The sequence below is a fragment of the Mastacembelus armatus genome, chromosome 15 (genome assembly GCF_900324485.2).
Source record: "Mastacembelus armatus chromosome 15, fMasArm1.2, whole genome shotgun sequence".
Taxonomy (NCBI): domain Eukaryota; kingdom Metazoa; phylum Chordata; class Actinopteri; order Synbranchiformes; family Mastacembelidae; genus Mastacembelus; species Mastacembelus armatus.
The window spans coordinates 11,386,930-11,399,427 of record NC_046647.1 but is presented as its reverse complement, the minus strand read 5'-3'; the positions used below and the strand labels follow the sequence as shown (position 1 = coordinate 11,399,427).

Here is a 12,498-nt window from a genome sequence, read left to right as displayed (position 1 = left end):
GTGCTGCAGAGGCCTTCCAATAATGTACAAGAAGAAACCACATACTGTAGATGATTTTAGGTTTCAGGTTGTCTGGGGTCATGGCAGCTAATTCCTGTAGATTCGTTTCCATTATGCTGAGTAAATGAATAATGACGTGGTAATGACCTTAGAGTAGATAATGGAGAGCATGGCACTGAGCACCTGTTCACCAAGATGTTAGTGTCATTACCACTGTGACCAATTGGCCAATCAGTCACCAGTTTGACTTCTTCCTTATTTTGGTATAGTGGTCTTTTGATCCAGTGTCCCACAAAGGGTTTTTACAAAGTAGAGTCTCTTCTACGGTTGATGCCATTGTTATTTTCCTATTCTAATTTTTTTTTCCTAATTCTAATTTTATATCTGCAAAGAGGAACCTAAAATTTAAAGAGTAAGTGAATGTCAAGTCATATCCATGTTTCTGAATCTCTTCATACATACTGGTACCACTAGACAATGTGCATGTCCTACCAGAAGTGTTTTTCCATATCAGTGGATCATAATCAGTTTTTTTGTCTTAGTCACCAGTTTTTTCTCTTAGTCATCAGTAACTTTAAAACCAAAGGAGTTCAGACTGACACTCTACCAAAAAAAACAAAACAGGAATTGCAGTACAAATGATCAAGCATCACAGACTACTGAAGTGCAATTACATGACCTACTTGGTTGACTGACTGACACGTAAGATATTTATTCCAAAAAAAGGAGTTTCTGAAGTATTTTCTCCTTTGGGAAAATATATAACAAACTTTTGTTTAGAGAAACATAGAGATACACATAAAAATTAGGAAATAGAGTTACACTTTTGTCAAACTAACAAAATCTTTCAAACACATGTTCCTCCGCCTTGTGGTAGGTGGTACAACAACCATTACGAAAGCAGGACCCAGATCCAAGATGGCTAAAATAGGATCAGTTTCACTAAGTCATGTAAACAGGAGTATTTGTGAGGGATTGTCAATTTATGTAATTACTGTATGTTGGCAGTATTGGCATTATTGTCATTACTGTCACATGCAAACATGGCCAAATTAATTGAGTGCAGCCTTATTAATAACTGCATGATTAATACAAGAATAACAAATCATATTTATCTTATTTAAAATTGAAATGGAAACTTTAAAACACTGCACATACGACTGGATCTACTTATCACTGAACAATTAAATCAGACAGAATAATATTAGAGATGCGGTTTGCTTAAATTTTCTTTAGGATTTGACAAAAACTTGTGACAAATTTAATCGGTTGAACAAAGTTTAGAAAGGCAGACACCTACGTAAATAAGGTCCCAGAAATGTCTGCACATCCAGACAAAAACTAAGCAACAAAACTCAAGGAACACTGGAGACTGCTGTGATAAAATGTTGTGGTGAAACATACATCAGGGCATGGGTATAAAACGATTTTAGGTGTTCCCAGGAGCGCAGTGCCCTCAGTCATTCTGACATGGAAAGTTTAAAATCTTCAGGACTACTCAGAGTGGGGCATCCAGGCAAACTGGATCCAGGAAAGCAGGGCTTTGGGGAGGGAGGTGTTCAAAGACATAGCAGCCATTCTAACAGAGCTACAGTAGTGCTATGCATAGATAGGACAGCCTGCTGGAAGGACGATCCTCTCAACAGCACTTCATCACTCAGGCCTTTTTGGTAGAGTGGCTAGACAGAATCCACTTTGAGTAAAAGCTATACAACAGCAGGTTTAGAGCTTGCCAAACAGCTTTTAAAAGACTCTGAGAGCAGGAGAAAAAAGATAGCATAGTCTGATCACACAGATATATAACTCTTTTGGTAGAAACTAGAGCACTATGTCTGGTGAACACCAAGTTAACCAAGCCTGGTTACCACTATCCCTACAATGAAGCATGTTGGTAACAGCATCATACTGTTTACATTCTTTTCTATGGCATATACAAGGAAACTGGTCAGAATTGAGTGAAGTATGGATGCAGCCAAATACAGAGAGGTCCTGGAAGAAGACCTGGGCCAGCATGCATTTAGCCTGAGACTGCCACTGGTCACCTTCTGGCACAACAAAGAAAGCATGGTCTCAACATGGCATCCAAAGATAGTACAGTATAATATATAATTAGATTATTAATATAGCTATAGAATTAAATAAAGCTCAAGAACAATTCTAACAATAGATTTCAGTTTTAGGAAATACAAAATTAATAAAAACAGTTTTTAGAAGGTTTCCTCTTGAACTCCATTTTGGCATCATACAAAAAGGAGTATGTAATCTGCAAGGAAGTCTACGTGGTACTTGAAGTTATTAAAAGCATAAATTATAGTTTAAGACTATGAAATTTAGTTTCTATTTGTATTACCGATTTGGCAGCTTTCCAAAGATGAAAACTGACTGATGCAGCACAGAAGAAACCTCTTGAACAAAAAAAATCCACTAAACCAAACAAAACAGAGGACTAGTTTTCAAATGTCCTAATTGTCATATACCATAGGCTTCCTATATTCAAACATATAATTAACAACACTACTATAATTTAACATAGGCATAGGCAAGATATTTAGATATTTACAGGGAAATATATACTATTTAGAAATATGAAAAACACATAATTGACTGTAAGAATTAATCACTCTTATACAATTGTTTCACATCAATTTTGGTCACCTAATATCTAAATCCATCCATATTAATTGTATTCTTGTTCAATGTGTTCTGGGAGAGACTTTATGCTCAATCCTTGATTCATTTGAAAAATGTTAGAAAATTTTTTATTCACAAAAACAGACATACAGGTCAAAAATAGGCTTGTCTTTTTGGATGACTATGGAAGTTCAAAATGTACTTTAAAAGTATAAGTGTATAGATTGGGAAAGACATTGGGAGAAATCAGAAATATTACAGATATAACAAATTATTATATTATATCCAAATACAATTATTGCTTGAAATTTGCTCAACTACCAGCAAGAGCTTGACTTGAGCATTAGGCAATTAATTATCCCAATAAAGTTCACTGGCAGAACGTACATTCATACATTTATGTTTTAATGACTATACTTATATTTTAAGCATTGGTCAAGAGGCCACATAAGTGTTTGTCCCTGGTATTATTCCCTCTAATGAATGCTGAATGTGGAACTGGTCTTCATTAACTGGCTACGTGTACATTGTCTTTACTTTCTTTTGGCATTAACTTCTAAGGAATAAATATTAGATGATGTGCTGTATGTTCTCCAACAACTCACAATTGGACCAATGCTACCTTACTTTGCTAGCAAAGATGACAGACTCACCCTCGGGCGCATCTGCATCACAGATCCTCGTTGTGCCAAAAGTAGTATTCCCAGATGTAGGACCTGCTGGAGCCATCTGACTCAGATCAAAAAAAAAAGAAGATGCATATGTTACTTTAACACACACTTCATGTGATGATACAAACCTTGTAACAGTAGAATAAACGGCAACAGTCCATTACTCATAAATTATAGAATGACCTTGGGTTTAACATGGTTCAATTAAGTCCTGCAAGTTTTGCCATGGATAAATAGAAATAAATACATTTCACTCAGAGCACTAGATAACATGAACTTCTTTGTTATATTGTGTTTTACATAAGTAAAAAGACAGCAGCCAATACAAATAAGCTATGTTTTCCCTGTGAATCATACCAAGCTGGTTTTTTTCTGTTATTTAAAAAGGATGTTTAAGCAAACACAAAACCATGGTTAATTTTAATTATGTCATTTCAAAAGATTTTTGAGACAAACCATAGAAATGCGGGTGCATCTAGCACATGCACACACCCACGCAGAGTAAGTGAGAGCACGCACAAAGCTGCAGATCATACAGATAGTAGACTGTCAAACAACAGAACTGCACAGTAATAGCACATAGCCTAACGTACAGAGACAGGCTCCAAAAAGAACAAGAGTCTAAAAGCCTTACTACCGCCCTACGCTCTTGCCTACCTCCAGCTGGACCGAAGTGGTTTGAACCCACTAGGGGACTGACACTGAAGACCTGTAGTCAGAGCTACCTCTCATCTGTGAGACTAAAACCCACAGAAATACATAGATATAGATACATTTTTCCTCACCTGTACAAGATATTTCTGGCTGCCATACATGACATACTGTGGAGCCAGGCTGTAGATCATGTAGCTGGTGTGAAGAACAATCAAGAGAAGAATCATGCAGAGGAAGAGGAGAGCCTGGGGACGAGTCCTCTTAGGCCTTATTTTGTATAGCTGAAAAAGTAAATGTTAATGTGCAACCAGTTGTGTATTTTAACAAGGTAACATAGACATAAAGGGATTTCCTTACCCTTATCCAGAAGAACCAAATGCCCATGTTGCGAATGCCAGCCATGGATGTGAGCACAAAGTACATGGTGATGACTGTGATCAGGATGTAATCCAGTGGAAACACCTGTGATACCATGGACAGAGATCAGCTACATCTATCATATGCACAGGCCACATATAAAGGCATTGTTGCTTTCAAAGCTAAACATTCAGGGTGGATGCCTCTCAAAGATGCTTAGAGCTTTTAATGAGCAACTCCCATCAATACCTTTTGTTCTAGCCCAATTAATCTGTGCTGGTCACTGTGCAGTGCACTCAGATATTGTCAAGACTGCAGCACCAACAACTGTATTTACCTATTAATAAGTAAAACAGATTGTGTTTATAGCTGTAGTCTAAGTGCATGCATGTAACATGAATATTTATCAATAATTTTCTACAAGCTGAAATATTATGATTCACTCATATTATGATATTACCTCAAATTAGATTCCTGCATATAGTATCCTATTCTTATTATGGGGCACTTAATTACTTAAATACCAAGGTCATACTTCTAAACACTGGACTTTGGACATTTAATCAATTCAATTTACCCAAATATAGGTTTTGTCTGACATTGTAAATGTGTGGTTTGAGAATCAGACCAGTTGGGTCATAAAAACAGTTGTGTCTGCAATACAATCCATATTTTTTTTACAAGACTGTCATACCAGTGTTGACTAATTTCCCCACTGTTGGCCATGTTATTTTCCTGCATTCATCATTTTGAAGGGTGAAGCAACTACTCTTTGTTCTTGCCATTTCCCACCTATTGTGATCCCACTTAAAACTGTTAATTGTGCTAACCACATCTCAGCTCTGGGGACATTACATTATTTTGAAGTTGAGGATTGCAAAATGCACTCGTGAGAATAAATCAAGGAATTTGGTAAAGTGATTATGGTGTCTATCAGACTATTATGTCTTTAAAAGTAACAAACCACAAATTGACATTTAAGACAATATCACTCGTTTAATGTATGTAGTTACAGCATTTAAAATTAGCCAAGTTTAAGTTTTAAATTCCACTTAAATATAGGTAAATGATGATGGGGAAAATGGCTTTAAATATATCTTAATGGAGCATAATCATCTTTTCAATACCAGAGATGAAGATACTCACGGGCTGTAAGGCTAACAGAAGTTCATTTAGAGGATTGGTTAGGTTGGTGCCAAAGATTATGAACCCAGAACTGATGCCAGCTGAGTGGAGAGCTTTATCCAAACTGAAACACAGAAAATAAAAACACTTATTTGTCTCCTACATTAATCATAAATGAATATAGTTAAAGGAAACTATTACACAGTCCATTTTGTGTCACATACTATTTACGTGACAGATTGGTTGTATTTTATTATGAATTATGGTGTTACAGGACATATCATAACTTACTTTGAAATGAACAGGGCAACAATGAACAGCAGTGCAACCATGACAAAGAAAATGCCCATCAGTATCTGCAAAAAACAAAATCAATGCATTACAATGCAGTACCAATTAACTGGACCCACAACCACAACCACTCATACCTCACTCATACAACTGAACTCAAAGAAGGAAAAAATATTATTATTAATTATTAAATTATAAAATGTATTTTGAAAGGGATCTACTGGGTCAGTAAATATAACATTTCTGTCATGTCTTCTGTCATGGAGAGACCATATGGCTTGGACAGCCGCAGTTTGGCACTGTTGCCTGAGGAGTCAGGGGGAAGCAATGGCAAAGTGCAGACAGAGTATGGCGGTTACAACCAGGGAGGCAAAAGGTGGGTGGCAGCCAAAAAGGCAATAAACCATATCAACCACTTGCCTTCAAGATCTTGTACCAGCCATATTGAAGCAAACAACAGGGGAACAAATATGGCAAAATATAATACAATTCAAAAATATTTTGTGGCATCCATATGTAGCATGTCTAAAACCATAAAAAAAAAACCCAATCTATCCTGACTATATCACAGGATAGATGGACAGATGGATGGACAGATAGACGGATGGACAGACAGCCACGGACGGAGAGACAGAGATAGATAAATAAAATGAATGTAGATAATGTAAATAAGTATGTGTACTCATTTTCTTATCTTAGAACTTCTGACATATTCATATCATTGCCTAGATTGAAACCATTAGGAGAAAATTTCCATTTTACATTACAAAAAGCAATCATTTAATGATTGGTTTTCAATTAGCTTTGACAAACACCCCTTGATGTAATTTCTCAATGATTGTAGTAAAGCCTCAATTACAATCAAGAAACCAATGATCAACACATCCTTATTGTTGTTTATACTCCCGTGATATAAATAATGACTTATAAAGTTAGGTGGGCAGACAGATGAGAAATTTACTGATTACACTGCCCTCATTACCTAAACCGAACAAACAAAAGCAAAAAGAGGAAACTGCAAATGTAGTTTGCCTATAAAAAAGTAACATATTGAACAAAAAGCTATCATAAACATGGGGGAAAAAAAGCTTTAAATAATCAAAATGTGGGGATTATTTTTCTATTTTAAATGAGAAGACAGCACATTTTTAACAAAAATAATGACATTGCATCATAAATTACAACTTATCTAAATAATTTTTTAATACCTTTGCTTTATGATCCCATCAAAACATAGTAACAATTTTGTGAGGTCTGAGCAACTTTTAAGCTCTACATATACCTCATGTTAAATAAGTCACTTTCAATCTCCACCAGGGTTGAAATAAAAAGAACAGCATGTGTTTGAGAAATGTAGAAATGATGTGAATGCTCTACTAGGAAAAAAAAAAAAAAAAAAGAGTCTGGCTTATCACTCTACACCAGTGCCACAGTATACAGTAAATAAATCTCTCAACTCATTACTGTTTAAATGTGAGTCTGGGGACTGTCATTAACAGCAACCCCCTTGGTTAAAGACAAACTGTTACAGACACTGGTTTAAAATGTTTGTGCATGCCTGCAGTGCAGTAAAACACTGGAAAATGAATAGCAGTGGGAATGTAAAATGTAAACTAGGAGAGTGATGTTGGAACTCATCCTTTTCTTAACACAAAAAAATGCAACCAAAACAGTGGATCCTATTTTAACTGTGCTATGTTATACAAATGGACAATAAGGGTATATCAATCACTGTGCACTATGCACCTAGATTTGCATGAGGATTAGGTAAAGTAAAATATGAACAGGAGGGGTGTGGAGATTATTGCTGTCCCATTACTCTTCGCATATCCATTCTACTGCTAAAGCAGGAAGTGTGTGAGCAGAAAAATAATATTGCCATCCATAATGTGCAAGGAAGTAAGATGCAAAAATATTACACAAAAATATATATTGTCACAGTGGTTTTTAAGCAGAATTTACACAGACAGCCTGGTTACCATGTTTTCTTTGCTACATGGTCACTAAATCTGTAGTACAATGAAATCAGCACCAGTAAAATGCCTTTGACTGTAAAGGTTTAAGATTAATTACAGCTATTATTCCATTATTCTAAGACAAATTGATCACCACAGCCAGTATTTTTGTAAATTAAAAATCCAATGCTTACTACAGTTGTTGTACTCCAGAAACCAAGTAGTTAGAGTAAGCTATTGGACTGGTGGGAATAGGCAGCCTTAAGGTTGCAGTGATTTTTTTCATGGAATTGTGTGAACTGTTAGTATCCAATGAGTCCAAAAGGTGTACTTTGCCCATAATCCCAATGGTTTAAGGTACACATGCAACTACAAGGAAAATGTGTAAAAAATGTTGCAACTAATGTGATGTTTGCAAAAGCACTTAATTTTGCAAGGTTGTTTTGTACAGGTGCTGGTTTTGTATGATTTAGTCTAGGTAACTACAGTGGGTCAGGGGTGCATAAAGCTCACCAGTGCATCATCTCCAGATGCTTGCCTGTGCAGGTGTTGATGCCAAGGAGCAATGTTTAAGTCTTGTGACATTCTTGGTCAAATTTGAATATGGGAACAATGTTATTAAAATTGCATATATGAGGTCCATGCATTGGTTGACCAACCCAAAAAAGAGAAGTTTGTAGCTGTATTGCTTTATCCCTGGGGAACCATGAGATCCTGCCTGAGAAATGTGAGACTCCCTGAGAGACTTCAAAGTAAATTAGGTGAAGAGACTACCCGTGGGAATCATGTAAATATGCAGTTGTGTAAAGTAGAACTAAAAGTAAATCTAGAGCAGTCCAGATTAGAACTTGAGCACGAAAGAAACAGAGAGGAAGATGTTTAATCAGGCAAAAATGAAAGAAGGTGTGAGATTTGGCCAAGCAACTATTAAGTAACTTTTGTGTGACATATTATGTAATCATAATCTACTTCTGCTCAAAAATCAATTAAAACAACAGTGCCAAATAAACTTGAGCACATAAGTCTAAATAATGGCATTTCTAAGATCACATCCAATATATAGACACAGAGAGGCTTTCCTTTTGTGTACAATATAATCCATATCAGAGATAATTTTTCTGTGAATAGAAACCAATTCCCTAATACAGACTCACCTTCAAAGGTCTGAGAGCACTGCCCACTTTAGTGCAGCAGTTCCTCTCTGCAATTTCCAGGTGTCTCCCCCTGCGGCGAAGGACCTGCAGTTTGCCCTCCAGCTCCTGTAGGTTGTTCCGATCTCTTGAGGAAAGGGGACGTCCATCTTTACACTACAACAAACAACCAAATAAATCAATTAATACTCATATGCATATTTGATCACTTGTGACATATGTCATTGCTGGAAGCTTAACTGGTAAGTAAACTGCACTAATGATGGAAAAATATAGGAAATATCCAATGATTGCCAAAATTAGAAAGTTACAAAAACAACATTTAAAACTTTAAGATTCTCAAATTTAAGAGTTATTATGTGAGTGGGTGGATATGTAAAGCATTATAACACCATGGTCTAAAGACCAAGTATAATTTATATGCCAGTAAAAATACAGAACTATTATATGCTATGTTGTAAAAAGTGATATTTGCCAAAATCTCAAAACTCCCTATACCCCTATACACACACGTGTGTGTGTACAGTATATGTATTTAGACTAATGACATACAAATGTTAAAGGAAACTCTTCTGTTCTATGTTAACCATACAAGGTTTTCAGCATTTATATTTATATGCAGGGGATAGTGAATGAATGCTGGTCTTCATGACAACTAATAGCAACTAATAGCCGTCTTTACTTGTATTTTCGTATTGGTGCTACCCTCATTTTAGAGGTTGGTTGACAAAAACAATGCTAACTATCCATAACTATATAAAAAGACAGAGAGGAACATGAAAAAATAAGGAGGGGCTGATCAGCTGGAGGCACTGCATGGGTACCTTTCATGATTACAATGCATGATTACTGGTATACACTACTGATGTAAAAAAAGAAAAAAGAAAAGAGGAGGTGTTCTAAAATGTTATTCATATAGTTATTATATTAATGATGTATATATTTTTACTTCGAGCTTTTGTTCCACAATTTTTTTCATGATGACGCATAATTATACATAATCATTTATGTCCCATGTCATGCCAGTGCTGTGTGTCATTCAGTGAAAACCAACCTTGGATTTCAGATTTTCTATCTGATGCTCAACATCATCAATGTCCTCTGTGTTCTCCAGTCGTTCATAAGCCACACTCCGTGTGCCTTTTATCAGATTCAAAGGCAGCACAGACATACCATATGCCTGAAAGACAGTGCAAAACTACCATTATAATCACACATTATTGTCAAAATGGGATGGCATGCGTGGCACATGCATCCACCCACACATACTGCCTGATGACAGCAACATCACAATGTTTAACATGACAAAAGTCAAATGAGGGTAAGCAAACACAGACACACCAAATAATATAGTCCCTAGTTTTCCAGAATATGTCATTTTTGGCAGAAGAAAAAAAAAATAAAATGGTGGAATCTATAATTGTGCTGAGGTTTATTGGTGAATTTGCTGCAACCATTTTGTGTGGATATCACTGCTTTATATCACCCCGATGCAATTTACAGCTTAACAGTGCCCCCATGTGACAACACTGTCCTCTATCCAGGATTTTTGTAAGTGCAATTTTAGGGAGAAACATTTCAGTTAAAGGAGGAGGCATCAAGGTGCCATCAGTGCTGAATGATGTGAAATTAAATGAATACACAAACTTTTTGTTTGAGGGGCACATACAGTATAAATAAACAGCTAGAGAAATACAGTACATAGACATACAGTACAAAGACAGCTAAGAATGACAGAAAGAAGAGCATGAATACAATAAATTTGAAAATAACTTTCTACTATCAGTGAGGTTCAATCTCTTAAAGGGATGTATGAACTTAAATTAAAAATGAGGGACACCTATAATACCAGACAACACTATCAACAACAATCAATACAAATGAAAATGACAGCAACAGTCTAATGCTTTTTTGCTCTCGCTGTGCTGTTTCATTTTTACCAACTTACCATTTACCATGGAGGAGTGCCATTTTATGGCTTCATAATAAAACAAAGGGGCCTTCTGTGCAGAACTACTTTCAGTCCTGTCAAAAGATGCTGCCCTCTTTCTTCTACATTTCAAGTGCAGAGTCTATATTTTTCTAAACCAACTTTTACTAGTTTTGAGTGTTAGGTAGCATTAAGAGAGCCACATGGGATACTAAGACAGGCTAGACTATTATTAGTCTCTGCTGTGGATCTCTGCTACAGGCGAATGTCGCCTCCTGCAATGAATCATGAAGCTCTTAAGGCCGGAGCATGTCCCGAATATCAAACACACTCATAAAAGGAAAACCTGTCCCAGATCCCAAGAGAAACATTTCCCTTTCCCTAAAATGTGCAACAACATAGAAGAAATGAAAAAAAAAACAAACAAACAAACAAAAAAAAAAAACAGGTGTGTCTCTGCTGTAGTGTACTGTACAGTTTTAGTTGACACGTAATCATGCATGCTCATTAAAGTTATTTTAGACCCCGCTGTGGTCAATAATAACCAGAAATAGCCTGGAGGAGGGTCGATGAGAGCGTGTGTGACTGTGCGTGTTAGCTGAGGGGGAGTTACTGACTGAAATCATTCAGAAAGAGTCATTTGACTGCTTAGCGGGAGATCTTGGTGGACACAGGTTTCCTACACAAGCCACCTCTTGTTGGTCTTTCTGATTTTGATGACAGAGTCAAAAAGACAGGAGGTCCTCCCTATATTCTCCACATCTCTTTATAAAGTGGCCAATCCAGCACACCCAAATTAAAAGAGTGAACAAATGGCTTTTATATATTTTGACAAATTGGAAATAACCAAGCTTGTGTATTTAAAGAAGTAAGACTTATACTATTAAGCCTACAGTGCATATTTGGCAGTACTGCCACGTCTGCTGTTTCCCTACTGCTGATTAAAAGGACAGATTGGCTGGTTGGGCATTAAACACGACAAGCTCCACAAACCAAGCAGCAGTCTTGTTAGTGTGTCTGTCTGTACTAGAAATCTAAAGGTGATTAGAGGTCACACATTTAAACATTTGAGAAGAGGTGCCTTCCTAGTTTACTTGAAGGTTCTTTCATGCCTAGGATGAGTATTGTTAGGGACATTTCATGTTTGTTTCTGCCACTGCTTGACTATGATTGATAATGAAATACTGTCAAATGGAGGAAAAACTGTCATTTTTTGTTTTGAACATGTCTTTTATGATATGTATGTATGTATGTTTCGTTGCCAACTCATTTCTGTTTGCTTCAAATGCGTTTGAATTCATTTGAACTCATACATGTTTAGTATGAGTATTAAGCTGGACATTATGGATCTATGATCTGAGTTTTTCTGTGTCTCCACTAGATTACTACGGTTGATCATGTGAATGTAAATTTTGAGAAAAAAGCACAACAACAAAAACATTCTCTTTGGATTTGTTTTAGGTTATGGATTATGCAATGACAATCAATGCCATAAAGTTATGCTAATGCTAATGTTTGAAAACAAGAAAAAAAGATGCACAGTTTTGTCTTTTGCATTTTAATGCACCTATGTTTATGAATCTTAAACTTAAATGTAACCCCATGTGTACAGTTTTCTGATTAAATATTTTATAGAAAATAAATTTTATAGACTAAACCCTACTTCACAAAAATTTGACATTGCATGTTTTTTTTGAGTTTGGAGTTCTAAACTTCAAACTTAAGTATATTGA

General features: G+C 36.1%; 1 protein-coding gene across 1 annotated transcript in view; it reads right to left on the bottom strand.

Annotated features, from left to right (window-relative positions):
• Positions 1-12,498, bottom strand: part of lmbrd1 (LMBR1 domain containing 1) — a 42,946-nt gene that overhangs the window by 6,230 nt on the left and 24,218 nt on the right. The window contains exons 8-14 of the mRNA XM_026309575.1: positions 9,890-10,015; positions 8,839-8,991; positions 5,730-5,794; positions 5,460-5,562; positions 4,314-4,418; positions 4,088-4,237; positions 3,285-3,360 (exon numbers count right to left, since the gene is read on the bottom strand). Of these exons, the coding sequence (XP_026165360.1) occupies positions 3,285-3,360; positions 4,088-4,237; positions 4,314-4,418; positions 5,460-5,562; positions 5,730-5,794; positions 8,839-8,991; positions 9,890-10,015 (778 nt within the window). The remainder of the gene's footprint in view (positions 1-3,284; positions 3,361-4,087; positions 4,238-4,313; positions 4,419-5,459; positions 5,563-5,729; positions 5,795-8,838; positions 8,992-9,889; positions 10,016-12,498) is intronic.